At 38.4% G+C, this 18,106-nt stretch overlaps 2 protein-coding genes across 2 annotated transcripts in view; one reads left to right on the top strand and one right to left on the bottom strand.

Moving 5' to 3' along the window:
• The window catches only part of ANKMY2 (ankyrin repeat and MYND domain containing 2), a 33,402-nt gene extending 28,386 nt beyond the window's left edge, over positions 1-5,016 (top strand). The window contains exons 8-10 of the mRNA XM_045828344.1: positions 468-596; positions 2,314-2,443; positions 3,879-5,016. Coding sequence (XP_045684300.1) covers positions 468-596; positions 2,314-2,443; positions 3,879-4,063 — 444 coding nt within the window. The 3' untranslated portion in view covers positions 4,064-5,016. The remainder of the gene's footprint in view (positions 1-467; positions 597-2,313; positions 2,444-3,878) is intronic.
• A 5,618-nt stretch (positions 5,017-10,634) lies between these two features.
• LRRC72 (leucine rich repeat containing 72) overlaps positions 10,635-18,106 on the bottom strand; it is a 36,925-nt gene continuing 29,453 nt past the window's right edge. The window contains exons 6-9 of the mRNA XM_045827251.1: positions 15,742-15,831; positions 14,676-14,828; positions 11,700-11,727; positions 10,635-10,800 (exon numbers count right to left, since the gene is read on the bottom strand). Coding sequence (XP_045683207.1) covers positions 10,635-10,800; positions 11,700-11,727; positions 14,676-14,828; positions 15,742-15,831 — 437 coding nt within the window. The remainder of the gene's footprint in view (positions 10,801-11,699; positions 11,728-14,675; positions 14,829-15,741; positions 15,832-18,106) is intronic.

Here is an 18,106-nt window from a genome sequence, read left to right on the forward strand (position 1 = left end):
GAACCCGGTCATTAGATTTGTTTTCAGAAGGAGCATAACAATTTCAAAATGAGTGCTACTTAAAACACTTCTTAAATTTTTTGAATATTTTTGACTATCTTGAGCATATATAACAGTATAAAACAATGTTGTAAGGAAATCCCACTGAGAGTTCATTGCCCTGTATCAGATATCTTTGCGGGCTTATGGGATAATCCTAATTGAAAAATACTTTTATTTTAGAAGGCGGGCAACTTTTTCTCTTTGAATATTTGGAGCCACGACTTACCTTCCATATACTTTTTGTAGCAAAAGGTATACTCGAAAAGGCATTTGTCATTTTGTCACAGATAAGTCTTTGTCATCTTTAGCCTTGATGAGTTTCTCTCTTGCATGTCTGCTTCTAGACAACATTGTTCCCAGGACGTCATCTCAGTTGTATTTCATGTGATTTTAGAGTGTTTTTTTCCTCTCTGTACTCACTGTAGGGTTCTGATCCCACTGCGTTCTCTGTACTTACTCAAGCCATCACTGGTCAGGTGGGTTTTGTGGATGTGGAATTTTGTACCACCTGTGGAGAAAAGGGAGCAAGTAAAAGATGCTCAGTATGCAAAATGGTAAGAATGAAGTTCTTTGAAGTTCATTAACATCTGGTTTAAATTTCATCCAATTTGATAACTGACGTTTAATATTTTGTAAATATAATGGTTGACAGTAGTTTTTTAATAAATTCTAATATATTAGATACAAAGTATTGCATCTAATACTTACAAGTAATTTGGAAGAGAACTTAAAATAAATGTAGTTCTGTGCCCAGTCTTTGGCCAAACGCCCAGGCTGCCTTATTGTGCTGACCACCCCAAATAAATAAGGATGTAAACAAATGAAAATGAGAAAATAAGACAAGCTCATATATAGGGGACTGAGGCCAGTACAGATATGAGAACCTAGCAATAGGACAATTTATAAATATACAGTCTTAAATATTGTGATATTGACTTTAATCTCTTCATCAACTCTTCCTTGTAGCACTGTAACCCCCTTCTGACTGTCACCAGTCTTTGAGCTCTCTGGTCTATACCACCTACTTCTGCCAGAATTATCTTCCCAAAGATAATTCTTTACAATAACATTTGCTTGGTGTTTTCCTCACGTTCAGATATTGCATGTGTGTGTGTGTGTGTCTACATTTGCTTTACTCTACAGATGACGTTAATTTTCTATTTTTTTGAGGTTGTCATTCTTCAGCATATTCTTCTGTAACCCACTGCATTCTGCTGTAACTTACTTCTCCGGTTTTCTCTCCTTTAATTACTTACTTCTCTGAGATCTCAGTTTCCTTACGTGTGAAATGGGGCTAGAGTTGTGAGGATAAAATGAGACTGTCTGTGTGGGTCAACTATTGCTACATATAAAAACACTCCAAAATTCAGTATTTAAAACAAGAACCATTACTTCTCCCATGTCTGTGGTTGGCTGGGCTCAGCCAGGCCACTTCTGTTTCATGTGTCTCTCATGCCCCTCCTACCAACAGGCCTGGCTGAGCATGTTGTCATGGTGATAGCCGAAGCATCAGTCCGCAGGTAGAATCACTTATGAGGCCCCTTGAGGTCTAGCCTTGAAACTGCCACGCTATTTCTTGTTTCTTTGGCCAAATTTAAAGTCAGTTTTCCTCCCCTTCAGTAAAAGAAGATGTCATAGGAAAGAATATGCATGCAGGGAAGAATAAGAATTTGGGCCTATAATGCAACAATACCATTAATGTGTAAAGGGCTCCCATAAATGTTCGGCATATGATCTGACAGAAGTCCAAGCTTCATTTACACAAACTTCTTACTGTCCTTGAACACGTCATTCACTTCACCTTTCCTGCATTTTTGTACAAGGTATTCCCTGCACTTGGAATGCTTTTCTCAGTTCTTTGCCTACTGACTCCTCCAGCGAGAGTGAGTCATTGCTTCCTGTGTGTTCCCGTTGCGGTTACATCCTCTGCTAGGACCTGTGTTTGGCTCCCTACATGTTGTCCCACCCTCTTCTTTCTCAACCCCAGCTTCACCTGGGACAGCAGCTGGCACTCTGCCAATCCTGGCACATAGTAGGTTCTTAGATGAATCATTTGTTAAAGTTTTTGGTAGACCATTTGTTATCTATCCATTATTTTTTAAAGTGTAAGCTAAAAATTACAATTATAAATTAATACACATGCACACATCATGGTTTTAAAATATAGAAAAGTTAACATTTTGACAGCATAGGTCTTGGTCTAATGTCACAATTTGAAAAATTCTGCAATCACAGTTCTTGAAATGAAAATATAACCTTGATTGCTTTCAGGTAATATACTGCGATCAAACCTGCCAGAAAACACACTGGTTTGCACATAAGAAAATCTGTAAGAATCTCAAGGACATTTACGAGAAACAACAGTTGGAAGCTGCCAAAGAAAAGAGTGAAGAGGAGAACAGTATGTACATAAAAACCGGCTGATACTGCTTCTTAGTGGGAAGAGGCATGATAGATGACATTGTTAACACAGGGCCCACAGAAACGGTGTCTTCTCTGGGGACCAGCGAAGCTTCGGGGTGACTAATGCAAGGATCACACTTATGCGTGATCTCAAATGGGTCCCTATTTTGAATCCCTGTCTGGGGGATAATGTACAAGATATAGTTAACCTAGCTCTTGCTGGAAAACAGAAGACAAAGTTGTGATTTTATTGTGCATTCCGCTTTCTGGCTGCCCTAGAACTGTGGGGCTCGTAGTGAGCGTTTACTTACATTCTGCACACGAAGGATTTTAAGGGCTTTGAATAAGGGAATAATTAAATTTCCTCTAATCGCCACCCAAAGATTTTAAGGTTGTAAAGCTTTTAAAATTTCTTAACTAAAACACTTCAGGTGAAATTAGAGCAGGTTTATGAATTTCATTTAAATTGCAGATCTACTGATGCACAGATGACATTTCTACAAGTGTCAGAGCAGTGAATTCCACAGTATTTTCCTCTCCCTTCCTCATGAAGTCCATGACTCATTTTGGTCAGAAAGAATGAGTGGCTTCAGCAGCGATTTGTGTCTTGGGGAGGATAAACCACCCCCACTCCTGTGCTGCACCCCAGAGTATATCCTACGTTCTGTGGAGTGCTTGTAGTTTGGAAAAGTTGCCCAGATGACTTTGATGCTGAGCACTTACACCCTCACCCCTCAAAGGACCATGTCTCCTTCACCACTTGGTTGAGAAACACTATTAGTGGGATTGGATAATTTCTTCGAAATCAAATCTAATTTGTGTAAGTAAACTGCTCAGAAAACAGGTCAGGCTTTCTGACAGCCGTGTTTTCTGGACAAAACTTGTATCCTGTGTATCGGGGGCAATGAATAATAGCTGGTCATGTTCTGTACAAGTCAAGTAAGAGAGAATAGGATTGTTGGTAGAGTGGGAACTCACTCCCGTTTGTTAAACACCAGCATGTGCCACACACTATTCTAAGTGTTGTAAACACCTTTGTCTGCTACAAATGTGGAATAGGTTTTATTATCCCCTACTCTTCAGGTGAGGAAACAACTCTGTACGGACAGTTAACCCACGGTCATCAAGCTAGTTCAGGGTGCAGCTGTATTTGCATGCTAACTCTCAGATCCCAGACCACAGTCCTGGTTTCAAGGCCTGACTTCGGAGCCCGAGCCCTGAGTTCAAATGCCAGTTCTGGTGCTTCACTAGCTGGAAGCTTTGAGCGAGTTAGCAAAGCCCTGTCTTCTCAGTGTCCCCGTCTATAAAATAATGATGACAGAGGTAATTTACTTCACGTGATGGTTACGGACATGAAATAACAACGGAAGGCACTTAGAAGTGTCTGGCATGTGATAAAAACAAGATGACTTTGTTTTTCTTTTCATTATCAGATGGCAAACTCGATGTCAACTCTAATTGTGTTAATGAAGAGCAGCCAGAGGCCGAAACGGCCGTCTCCCAAGAGGAATGTGACCCTCAAGAGTCTGTGGAAGGGGAGAAAGAATCTCTCCAGTGTGATGCTGGGTCGGAATGCTCACAGGATGCTACCGCAGGACCACTGGCATCCGAGGAGTAAAAGCCAGAGCACATGCCAGCGAGGATGGTCCTCCCCTGGCAGTGGCTGGAAAACTTGTGACTGTGCCCCCATTGCCTTGTGACACCCGCATGGCACTGTGGCAGGACTTCATAGAATAGATGCTTTCCAGCAAAGTTGTGTCTACCATGCCCTGATTTCTGTTCTATGTGTGGACAGATATTCCTATGGGAAAAATATTTTTCACAAAACAGGAGAAACATTTCTATTTCCTTTCTGAGGCCAGCTTTCCAAAGGGAAAAAGAAATCCCCTGAAAGAAGACACGTGGGCTGAAGGGAACAAAGGGTCAAGTGGAACAGGTGTAGGAAAGAGGAGATTTCAAGAAAGAAAAATGTTATAGTTACAGACATAGGTATTTAAAAATATCATAACTTATGTGTGAATAAAATGCATATAAATAGCATTTATAGTAGTGAAGGTCTACTTATTAGGATGTCACGAAATGAAGTAAGGCTGTGTGTTTAAGGATCTTGGCCATAGTCCAGCTAATTATAGTTTTGTATAGAAATGGTCTCAAGCAGTCTGAACTTGACGTACTTCCTGCAGTGATGTTTTATCTACATGTAGTATTTGTGCCTTCAGAGATGACACATCCCCCAGAAAGAACGAAGGCATTGCCAGAGTTATCTCAGCATGTGCATTAAAAGAAATGTGTCACGATGTTTTTGATTAAGTATGTCTGAGCGTACCGTTTCCATGGTGAGTGGATTAGTTCATGTGCCATATTCCACTTGAAAAGCTGGCTTTTACCTGCCTACGTGCTTTTCATGTGACCCTTCCGGTTCAGAAACTGATTTATAGCTGTCATTTATAGAATGTTCTGGCATCGGTTTTCAGACTGTGCAGTATTTAAACTGTGATAGCTGAAGATAAGATTCTGTTTTATAGTTTCTTGTGTTGATTGTAAAATAAAGTATGCCTATTAATATAACAAGCTCATGTCGTGTTTCATAGTTTATTGATGTCTGGGGTGGCAAGTATTAAAGGAATTAACAAATTTTAGGAAACTTGGCAAATATTGGGGAACAAAGTAGTAATTATTTTAATATGTACAGTTGTAAATCAAAATAACTGGAATTCTCACCTCACTTCACTGATCAATTATTCTGTCTTGCTGGCTCTCTTTTTCTTTAAAAGGAGAGAAAGATACTTTTTCCCAGTCCTAAACAATTCCATCCTCTGAACACCCTATACCATGCTGCTTTGGAAGACTGCATGGGAGTAAATTTGATGACTGTTCAGGAATGCTCAGGCCGATTTTTGTCTGAACTTGTCAGTCGTGACAAGCCACCCTTCATTCATCAAAGTGCCTCATCTGCACACCAACATAAACGTTTTTTTGGGGTTGTACACAGTACAGTAGTCCTCCCAGGCTTCCCTTGCACAGAAATATGTTTTTTACCTGAGTTCCTTGATTATTCTCTCTCTCTCTTTTGCATTTGTGTTAGCATCATTCTATAATATTATGGTCTCTGTCTTTGGATACCATGGAGAGTTATTTAAAAAAAAAAAAGCAAAGGAAATAGGAAAATTAAGGGATGTGGCCATGTAGAGGTGATTTTCCGCTTCATTGAAATGAATGTTGATATGAATCGGAACCGTAACACAGCTGTAACTGACATAAATAGGAACTTTTACATTGGACAAAGAGGACTTCATATAAACTGTCAGCATCAAAATTTTCCATGAATGTATTTCAGGGAAAGGGTGGTCAGGAAATGGTATGTAAGAGAAAATGAGGTTGGTTCTGGTTATAATTTTTCCCTTTGTCGTAAGTAACCAAAAATAGATGTTTCCATTATAACACCATCAAAACTGGTGGTCATCCAGTTATTTTTCTTACCATGTTGAATTATTCAATATGCTATTAAGAAACTTCTCAAAAATAGGACCTAAAGGGTTACATAGTCTTACTATTCTAATACATCTTGTACTATTAAAACATCATTTGCATAGATAAAAAGTAAAATCTTAATTTCATAAAAAGCAAATTTCTTCTTCCAAGAATTATTTCAGTCGATAAATAGGAGATTCTTTTCCCCCCTAACTGCTCTGGCATAGTTTCTATATCCTATAAGGACAAAGTTCTAGTTTTATAAATAGATGAAGGTGTCTTTTTAAATGGTGAAAACTTGTCTAGACTCGCACAGGTGGCAAACACAAGGCCCGTGGTCCGATCTGGCCCCCCACCTTGTTTTATCCATCCTGGCACCTTGTTTCTACCCGGAGGCAATGCCAAACTCATTGCCCCTTGTTAAAGAGTAGTTACAGTCCTCAGACTACATTTGGCCCTTTGAAAGCAACTGCGAGGCTGATGTGGCCCCTAGTAAAAAGGAGTTTGACACCCTGACTGTACTTTAGGTAGGTGCAGAATTGGCAAATTCAGGGCATTGTTGCCAGCTACTGTATTTTTTGGAGTATAAGATGTACTTCCTCTCTCCAGCCCCTATACCACACACAAATTTGGGAGGAAAATGCAGGGGGGACCCTGTTGTTGCCTCATGTGACCCTGCTCCACCATTGCCCCACTCCCCCCCCCCACCCCACCCCCGCCCCAGCAAGCCAGGTAAGCTACATTCAGACTGTAAGAATCACTCCCCCTTTCCTCCCATGTTTGGGGGGAAAGGTGTGTCTTAAGTCCAAAAAATATGGTAATTCATACATTCCTAAAACTATATAATCACAGGATGATTCCTAATTGGTTAGACTTAAGTGCAGAAAAATTATCAATCGTAGAAGAAACCATCAGAATTGTTGACTAGCAAAATGATACTAAGCCCAAAAGCCACAAAAGGAAACATTTAACTACATTTAAAAAATAACATTTCTGCTTCTACAAAGATGGGGTAGATGTGTTTTTCCCCCTATTTCTCCCACTAGGTAAAACTGGAAACCCTGGACATTCTATGTAAGACAAACGAAAGGGCAGACCTGCTGGAGACCTCGCTGTCTAGGCAGTGGCATTGGTTTGTTCTCTGGGTTTTCTTTTGCCTCCGATGTCCCCGTCTTGGTGCTGAAGAAGCTCGTAACATCGAACAGCTACAGACAGAAATAAGCCCTGACAAACCCCTGCCACTCTGCTGTCCTGCCCTGTGCATTTCAGACTCAAGGCTGAACCATCAACTGATGCCTGAATTTCTGGTCTGCCCCAGCCTGCCCTCTGACAAATTCTGGACTTGCCAGCCTCCACAATGGCATGAACCAATGGCATCAGTTCCCTGTGTGCACATCACACACCTGGCTGGTTCTGTTTCTCTGAAGAGCCCTGACAGAGATCAGTGTCCAGGTTTGGGCTGGTGTTAACAAATTACTACAGGCTAAGGTGGCCTGTAAAGCAAACATGCATGTCTCACAGTCATGCAGGCCGGAAGTCAGAGGCTGGGTGCCAGCACGTCCCATTCTTGGTGAGTGCCCTCTTCCTGGTTTGCAGAGGGCTGCCTTGCTGTCTTACGAGGGTGCTAATCCCATTCCTGAGGGTTTCACCCTCATGACCAAAGGCCTTACCCCCAAGTGCCGTCTCACTGGGAATTAGATTGCAACAAATAAATTTGGGGGTGGGGGTGGACACAAACATTCAGTCTATGACAACAGACAGGTATAACCCCTAAGTGGCATCATTGCTCTTGGGATGAGAATAACAGTATTAGCTAAAATACAGTATTAAGTATTAAGCGTTTACTTTGACAGAGCCACTCTACCTAATGCTTTACATACATTATCTAACTTAATCCTTGAGGGTCCATAGGATAGCCACAATTATTATTTTAAGGAATAGGAAATCAAAGCCTAGAGAAGCTAACTAACTTTTCTGAGAAATGTGGCCAGTGAGTGGAAGAGCTCAGTCGGGTCTCTCTGACCCGAGAGCCCCAGCTCGGAGCCACCACCCCGGGAGATCTTTACATCAGCGCTCTTGTTTCCTAGTCATGAAATCTGGTGCACCCTGAAATAAAGATGCTTTCATGTAAGCCGGCGTCAATGGGTCTCTGTTGTTTAAAACAAATAATTGAAAGCACCCTCTCAATGGTGTGTTCCATTTTGGTAGAGTTTTAGGTTACATGGGAAGGATTACCTCTTCTCTATTTTGTTTCTCCCCAAATGGTATTTACTACTGTGTTTTTTCAGTCTCACTTAGTAGCCCCTCATTATTGAGTAAAAACATTTAGTATTGAGTGCAGTTTAAAGCAAATCTTTTTCATAAAATGAAACAGTTCCATTAGTTTTCTAAAAGGGAGATTAAGTAAAATTTCCTAGCCATATTTTTGTAATTGAGATAAATTTTTCAACATTTTCAGTGATTGTAGGCTTAAAAATACCAGGCTACATGATCTTTTACTACGCTTTTAGTGATTAACCTGGAGATTACAATATCCCATCCTTATTACAATCCAATTAAAAATTAATACTTTTTATGCAACTCATGGGCATCTTAAACCTGCTCTAATTTGAATATACACTTCCGTGTGAAATGGATTGTTGCTAACCCAGTGAATACGATTGTTCGGTGGGTCTGATATACTCAGCTCACGATAAGTAGCTTTGATCAAACTATTACCTGATGGCCCACTGTCAGGCTCTCAGTTCCAGAATGAATGCAGTAGCGTGCCAAGAACTAATTGAACCGTCACTACTTAGTTCTCTGCTGCTGATGGTATGGCCTTATTCAAAAACCCAATGACTGGATTATGACTCTCAGAGCTTGCCAGAGACTTCACAAGGCAACCTTACCTTCAAGAAATATTTCTAGCATCACGGATTATGCTGGCTTACTGTTTTGCTTACCTATTACTGTGTAACCAGTTATCCCCAAAACTTACGAGCTTGAAGCGTGAATAAGCATTACCTCAGACAGCTTCTGCAGGCCAGAAATACAGAAGCAGTTTAACTGGGTGGTTCTGGCTTAGGGTTTCTCAACAGGATGCATGAAGCTTTCAGCCAGGGCTGCAAGTCATCTGAGTCTTCAGCTGGGTCTGGAGGATGACCTGCAACTCACATGGTTGTGGGCAGAAGGCCTCAGTCCCTCACTGGCTTTGGGAAGGAGACCTCAGTTCCTCGCCACGTGGACCTCTATAGAGGACTGCTAAAGTATCCTCACATCATGGCAGCTGGCTCCCTGCAGAGTAAGTGATCCAGGAGAGAGAGCAAGAGAACATTTTGACTCTATGACCTAACCTTGGAAGCCACACATCATCATTTTCACCTCAATACCTGCCATGCACCCACATCAATACCAAACTCTTCTCTCTCTCTCCTCCCCCCCCCACCCCTCTCAGGTATAACTTTCTGCCAGGGACCATACCTGAACTTCAGATGCTGGCTGTGCACACCAGCAAAAGTTGATCACAGATTCTCAGTGACAGTCCACCACTCCCTCTAGAGCTTTCATCTCTCTCCTGTTTTGATTTCAGCCCCACGTCTACAGTACATGGTGGACAAAAGTAGGTTTGCAGTTCTGAGTACACAAAACACAGGGTTTATTCTTGTATTATTATTTACAAATTATTGTGTGATTTTCCATACGAACAACTGTAAAGCTGCTTTTGTCACACCCTGTATGTCTATGTAACAGTGTGGTGGTTCTGAGCACCACCAGAGAGGGGGATGTCACCCTGCTTTTTATAAGCTTGTGATCTAGCTCTTTAGCTTAGCTGCAGGAAAGCAGCAATGTGTTTGCATTGCCATAACTGTCCAGTTTCGTGTCTCAGTACCAAGCTACTGCTGGAAGCTTTTCTGGCTTCTCTTTCCTCTAGCTGTACCCTTCTGGCCAGACTAAGCTCAGATATTGGCCCACATACAAATGACAAATGTCTCCAGAATAGTAGACTAGACTAATAAATGGCATATAGTCATACAATGGGATACTATACAGCAATGAGAACAACAGGATTACTGCTATTAGCAACAACATGGGTGAATTGAGTAAAAACAATTCAACTTCTATGATTCCATTTATATGCCTTTCAAAACAGACATAAGTGATGTACAGTTTAGAAATCAGGAAGAGTGATTACTTTTGAAGTGTGGGTAGTAACAAGTAATAGGACTGGTGACAAGAATGAAATTTTCAGAGTGCGGGCTACATGTTCTGTTTCTTGATCCAGAATGCCAGTTACATGAATGTTCATCATTTAAAAATTGTTGAGCTGAGCACTGATCATTTGTGTACTGATCATTTCTATATACATGTTTTACTTCAACAAAAACCTAACATAAAACTTAGGGATTATTGCCCTGGCTGGGTGGCTCAGTTGGAGTGTCACCCCGTACACCAAGGAATGGGGGTTCAATTCCTGGTCAGTGCCCGTATGGGAGGCAACTGGTCAATGTTTCTCACATTGATGTTTCTCTCTCTTTCTCCCTGCCCTCCCCTCTATAAAATCAATTTAAAAAATGTCCTCGGGTGAAGATAAAAAAAAGTAGGAATTATTTTTCATTATTGATGTTTCTGTTTATATTTAAATGTTTCAAATAATATAAGAAATATACAATATGCTAAATCACAGAGAAGTTTAATATACAACTGAAAACCACTAGGATTCCTGGAAATATCAGGGGTTATCTCAGTGTAATTGTGAGCATCTGAGCAGGTTCTGTGCCTTTCTCTTCAAGGTATCTTTCCTCTCGTGTTGGAACTGTGTCCCAGTTCAGAGAGGTAAAAGCCATCTTTGATCTCTTCATGGACCTTACAAATACAGCATCTTCTGGGTTGGCAAACACAGTTCTGCAAAAGGGCAATTATGTCAAAAAAATAAATTAGACCAAGATGAAATTTTAATTTAGATGTAGCAAGGCCATATTTTTCTATGATATTGGTAGTACAGTACCACTAACAAACTTTGGGCTCTACTGACAAATGACTTTCAGGAAAAGTAATACTATTTTCATTGTATAGAGTGTTTATTTTGATGATAGAGTTCTTGATCAAATTTGGGATCAGCTATTAGAGTTTAGGCCTCACATATTTATACATTCATGTTTTAAACCAGTGTTAAATGGAATGATTAAAATATTTCTAGATCTCATATTCACATTAGTATCTCACATACACTGACTGGGAAGTTATTTTCTACATCGCACCAAGATCTCAAGGCTCGTGCTCATATTTTCTGTAAATGTGCTTGGGGATGACATTTTTCAACACTGAATCTAAAAAACATTCCTAAGTTCAAAATTAAAAGAGAGTAATGGTTTTTAAATTCATCAATATTCATGAACTTGAAATGTTTTTCATAGTTTAATGAAGTATTTGCTTTTGAAAATGTAAATTCCAGTGCATATAAAATGTTAATAATTGCTCTCACTGGGCATATTTACAGGAATAGTAAACAAGAAAGACAAAGACTCTCATTTGTGATAGCTAATAACTCTTAATTTTTTAATGCATCAAATCACACTTTTACTTTTTTAGGTTATAATAATATTAAAATTTAAATATGTCAAAAATGAATAAATAACTTGAACTCATTTATCACAGAAAGACTTAGCAATTTTTTTCTATGTATTGAAGAGTTAGTCATTTTTTTAAGACATTACAGTCCACTTTGGGAAATGGGAATAATTTAGGGGGTCAGTACAATTATGAAATAATTCAATAATAAAAGTAAAGTTAAAATCACTTACTTGTCTACATTATTCGCAAATGCAAAATCTAAAAAAAACACATTTCTAAATTAGTATCTTTCAAATGTTTATGTAGCATTTTAAAACAATGGGACAATGCTGTGAAGGAAAAGTCTGGATCATAGCTTTCTGGTTTTTGAGCACACGTTTAAATGAATAGCTCAATCCATGAAAAAAGTCTTGATACCAAACCCCAAATTGAAATTTTCTCTTAGATGTAGTACCTTTGGTCTGTCTTAGATTTTTGAGACAGATCTTTAAATACAATGCACATCTGAAAACTCTCAGAAAAGAATGCTTGATCAATTTACTTACCGATGGAATCCAAGTGGGAATTTTTATAGTTGAGATACTGAGTCTCATGTGCAGAAACTGACCAAGTGGAATCATAGACCAAATGAGGAGAAATACATAAAGTAGTTTAAACCATGTGGATTCTTGGCATTAGCTTCAAAGCACTGAAATAAACAAATCCGAGATCACAAGAATCTACATCTTCCCTAGCTTCGGAGCTCAAAGGCTAGTCCTCAAAGCTTGGATTTCTTAAGATATCTTGCAGAGACCGTCACTGCCGTGTTTACTCCTCTTCAGAAGGCTGGTGCCAGACTAGAGAAGGAATGTAGAAGCACCTGTTGGGCCACCAAAGCCCAGAGTGCGAGCTCTTGCTAATCCGAAAGCAGCAGGGAGCACACAGCCTCTGTCTTAAGAGAGGAGCTGATGGCATCCTTCTCTTCACAAGTGGCCGACTCAAGTCTCCCAAAAATTGGAAAGTTGAAGCAAATTGATTTCCAAAATAAAACTTTTACTTACTAGCAGAGATAGTGTTCAAACCCAGAGCAATCTGATCTCCAAGCTTGTGCTCTTGCCTCTACACTGGTTGTTTTCTAATTGAAACATGCACAGGTCACTTGAAAGGCTTGCTAAAACACAGCTTTCTGGATTTGGCCCTCGAGTGTCTAATTTAGTAGATCTCCTTTGGGGCAAGAACTTGTATTCATGACAAATTATTAAGTGCTGCTGCTGCTGGTTTGGGGGTCGCACTCTGAGGACCACTGCTCTTCACTGTGCTCTTCTGCATCCAGAGCAAGCCCTCCAGGCATTACTTCTCTTCCATGGGACACACCGGAATAAGGAACAAGTTGTATGACACTCTGTGGGACGATCATACGAATTTTACATTATTATACCTGGCCTGGGCTCTTTAGAAAGTCATGGGAACAGTTTGAGAATCTATTCTAAATTAAAAGAGATTAAAGAGCCATAACAGCCAAATGCAATGATGAATGTTGACGGGATTCTGGTTTTAAGAAGTAGCTATGGAAGCCATCTTGGAGTAACTGGGAAAATTTGAGCATGAATTGCATATTCAGTAATATAAATGTTATTTTTCTCAGGTGTGATAATGGCACTGTGGCTCTATAGGAGAACATCATTTTTAAATTTACAGGTCAGTTTATTTAGGAGTGAAGTTTCATGATGTCTGCTATTGAAATGTTAAATGGTTCAGCAATACTTTCATGTTTTCCAGTTTAAATAAGGCAACATCTCAGTGAAGGGTGGTGAATATGACAGAGTATTATTATCAAATATACACAGGCATATAGAGGTGTTTAATATTCTTTCAACTTTTTCAATGTCAGAAAAATTTTACAATTAAAAGTTAAGAGAAAAGTCCTGATTTTGCCCTAATTTTTTTTCTCTTGCTCTGTCTTGCATAATAGTTTAGCTGGTTGTAAAATTCTTGGTTGACTTTTCCTTTTCCTTAGCATTTTAAAGATATTAGATCACTGTTTTCTGACTTCCATAATTGCACTTAGAAAGTTTGTTGTGAGTCTATAAATTATTCTTTTGTAGGTAAATTTAAATTTCCTGGTTATTTTAAGACCATTTTGCCTTTGGTGTGGATTTTTGTTATCACCAGTCTTTTATGTCTTTGGATTAATTTTGTCTGGTGACAAAGGGATTTATATCATTTACCAAATTTTGAAAATTCCCAGCTGTTACTAGTTCAAACATCATCTGTTGCCCGATTTCTCTACTTTTTTTTTCCTTTTGGGATTACTAAATTTGCACTGAACTTTATTGTTCTAATATCTCCTTATCTCAATAACTAATTAATATTTTCTGTATCTTGCTTTCCCTATTTTGCACTCTGGGTAATTTCTTCAAAAGTATTTTCCAATTTCATATTCTTCCTTTCATTTCCAGAAAATCTGTTCTAGGATGTATTTTCATTTTCAAATGTATGCTTGCAAAGTGTCACCAGGAAAAGGCTTTTGTCTTTGTATCTTTTTAAATCCCTCTCTGTGATGTCTGATGGTGTAGCAGCCATCTTACAGCCATAAAACACATGAAGAACAGTGGAACAAGAGACATGTATTCTTCAACAGTAATGACATCAACGGACTTTACACTAACCCTGGAACCCTACCTTTGTACTTCTTTACTATGTGAGAAACATAAACCTCTATTTTTATAAGCCACTGAGGTTGGATTTATATGTCATAAAAGAAATTAATTTCAATTAATGAGACATGTGAATATGTTAAACTTATACTTGCATATAATGTCCAAAATGTTAACAGTGCTTATTTCTGGGTGGAGAAATTGTAGACAATCTTTATTTCTTCTGAATATGTTTTCCATATTATCAAAAACTTATAGTTTTAGTTAGTGAAATTGTTCAGTGTTAGTGGTATAATAACAACTGTAGCTTACTTACTGATCCCTTTACACTGTGCTAGATACTGGGGTAAGGACTTCAATGTAATATCTCATTATTATCAATTACCTCATTTAATTTAATATATGTAAATAGAGACGAGAATTGCATATCACTTTAACTTGACTAATACAAATAGAAGATATTAATTTCACTATATAAGTACTTAGTTTATTATAAATTGCAGTTATTATTATTAAATTACCCAAAAGTTTAAGAAATTGTAATTTCATTTTTTTCTCTTTTCAAAATACCTGAAGGTACTCTCTGGGCTGGTTTTTGCTTAAATGGTGATTTAGGATCCCATGAAGCATCTATTTTTCCTCTGAATGCTATTGATTGAACAATATGAGCCTTTTTATGGTTAAAAATGGTAATCATTGATCTTCTTTCTTTTTCTGTAACTTCTGATAAATCAAAAAGTAATGTTATTACATAGCATTATATATAGATATGCAGAGTAATTCAAGAGAATTGAACATGTTAAAAAATATACTTATCTGATTTATGGTATATGTGAACATCCTGTCCAAACTAGTTTGTGAAGGGCTATCACAGTTATTCCCATAATCTTCCAAGTGCCCAATATGTGCCCCTCAGGTCATAGGCATGGGACATCCTAATGTCTCCCAGGCCCTTTCTAACACATCACCATGGGTGACTGAAATCACAGCTACGGTACACCTCTCATGCCCTCAATGCTATGAGGAAGAGGTGGGATGCACATAAGATTTTGATATATCCTCATTAAGAAGGCACTCAATAATTATTAAGAATGTTCAAACCTAGATATAGAAAGGTAAGTAGATAGATGGATAATAAAACAGACCTCGAAAATATAAACTATAATGCACTATTTTTGTAGCTTACATGAATCAGACATACTAGTTTATCTACATCTAAAGATATATATTCATAAAGAAGTTATCATTGACTATACATATTTTAATATGTATTTACATAATGTCAAAGACTATGCTTTTTAGAACTTAAATAGGCCTTAAGAGATTTAGTCCAATTCTCACATTTTTGAAGTAAGAAACTAAGGCACCAGGGGGTAAATGATTTTGGCATTCAACACATTAGTGTCTAAATCAGAAGCTGGAGACTGTCTCCCACTCAATTAGAAGACCTTTCAAGACAGTGATCAAGAGACATACATTCCTAAAGTAGGGCAAATTTCAGAGAACAAACATTTCAATAACAATTTTAAAACTTTCATTTACACAAAAATTCTTTTCAAAGATATTGAACCATTTTAAACCACTGAATCATAAGACTGCCTCTCAAATATTTCTCTGCAAGAAAAAGTGTCCTTACGGATTCGGTCAAGCAACTCCACTCCCGGAAGATGGTAGATTATATACAAACGATAGAGGTTATACTGGCAAAAAGGGTTTTGGTAGAGACCTGCAAAGAAAGAATCCAAACTAAGAAGTCAGATTTCAAAATTAGTTTCATTTATCACTTGATAAAATATGGAAAACTGCAGGATGACTGGGAAACATGAGGACAGGGAAAGCTCTGCTTCACAGATCAAACCAACAGCCTCAGCAAACCCGTACTTATTCAGAGCAGCACTCACTCTTCTTGCCTGTCAAATTCATTCATTCCACAAATATTTTAAGTGCTTGCAGTCTACTAGGACCTGTGCTACATGCTAGCGACATATCATTGACCAAAATCTGCCACAAATGAGGAAAATTTAACATGTCTGCAAGTTAATTAGCAAGGAAGAATAGATATCAGCTCTCCGGGGGTCTTGATGCAGCTCTTTATCAAAGTATGTGTCCATTTGATTCTCTTCTCCTGTCTCGAACATTGCAAGATGTCCATGTAGAGATGGGCAGAGAGGCGATGCACTGTCCTAATACAGGTTTCTTTCTCCACTTTGTACCACTGTACCTGGTTCAGAATGTGTAAATGGCAACAGCACCTTCAGAACTCAGCAGGAGCAGAGCTTGCGCAGGAATGGATGTGGCATCTTGCCTACCTGTGGCCAGGTGCATGAGGCTCAGATTTTCTGTGCACAGGTGCTGGGATACCTAAGGCACCGTGCTGGCTAACACGGTGGCCGAGGGGAGAGGCATGCGGGTGTAGAAGAGGTCCTGACACTTCTTGCGTCGTATCCCTTGGGCATCAGCACGTGGGACAATTTTTAGTCTTCAACTAGAAGTTGTGAGGGTTTTATTTTCATGGAAAATGTTAAGTATTTTCTCTAGTATTCTTTAGGTAATATTAAACCGGGTTTTGTTTTTCAATACAATGTGAAATAAAACTTTCAGGATTTCTATTTAGGTATCTTTAGCTTTTGGACTTGGCCTACACGCAATTTCTTGAAAATACTTCTGGAAAATACATCTGGTGAGGACCACTAGATGGCAGTAGCAGAAAGAGCTCCAGCTATTGTACAACTACATTACTCTTGCAACAATGAGGTTCTCTCGATGTACATGTCAAATTTAACAGTACTGCTATAGCATTTGACAATGTATAAAATACAAGTAGGCTTGATAAAATCATGAAAATATTAAGCATTAGAAGCCACCCAAAAACTGATTAACATTTATAATAAACAGCTTGCAACCTAGAGATGGAGAACATGCTAAAACAACAAACTATTTAGGTAAAAACTGAAAAAGTTAATCATCTGGTTGTTTTCTCTGTAGTTAATAAAATGTTCTAATATTTCCTGTATAAATGCAAACTTTTCTGGCTAATAAAATTGTTATATGTAGCTATTCTTTGTGGAAAATATGAGTTTTAGAGGGATTTAAAGTAGGCAATGGGAGATGTCTGGTGCATCATAAATAAAAGTTTTGACTGAGGAAAGGGATAAAAGAAAATGTAGAGCCAGGAGCAACAAAAAAAGCTAAAAGGAAGAAAATATGTATGCATTTGGGGTTAATGAGAGGAAAAAAGAAATGGACAGTTTTCAAGATTTCTTAAGTGAGGTCAAAGCTGGTTTGGATTTTCATCTTAAAAGAGGAGGCATCTGAAATGGTAAATTGTGACTACAGGATAGGGAATAGAAGGATGTTTATTAAACCAGTAGTAAGGACAGATTTAAAAAGATCCACAGGGATCATGCATTGTAGTTTGAACCAGAGAGAGACGGACAACTTTCAAGGATATAAAAGAAAAACACAATTGTTTTTTAATGAGAGTTTGGGAGGGAGAAAAAGTTCTTTCGTGCTGAAATCTGCTCTGGTTCCTATCTTGGAGAATCACAGCTGAAACGTCACAACCCTATCATTCATTACAGCAGGTGAGACCAGAGTTTGCCTTTGCATACGATGTTAATGGACAATGCGCCAACAGCTTTCAGTGATACTTCTCAGCACACTCATCACAGTCTCTTTTCCCTCTCAGAACATCACCATTTCATTTCTTTCCTTGGCTTTTTCTACTAGTGTTTAGTTAAGTAATATCTTTATGTAAGTAAAAAATAAAGTCTAGCTTCAGATTTGGGTTTACTGCTATTACATTAGTTATTAAGAAGATGTCTCAATACTAAAAACCCATTGTGCTTCTTATGGTTCAATATTCATCTCATTGTAAAGTAAAATCTAAGTGATAGCAAGTCTGAAGACTGTGCCTACACCCCTGCCTAAATTAACTTAAAAAATAAACAGAATTAAATAATTTGAAAGGCATTTAATTTTTATTATTCTTCACTTTTTCC

This window comes from Phyllostomus hastatus, unplaced genomic scaffold, assembly GCF_019186645.2.
Source record: "Phyllostomus hastatus isolate PE091 unplaced genomic scaffold, TTU_PhHast_1.1 phas_scaffold_78, whole genome shotgun sequence".
In the NCBI taxonomy this organism is placed as follows: Eukaryota; Metazoa; Chordata; class Mammalia; order Chiroptera; family Phyllostomidae; genus Phyllostomus; species Phyllostomus hastatus.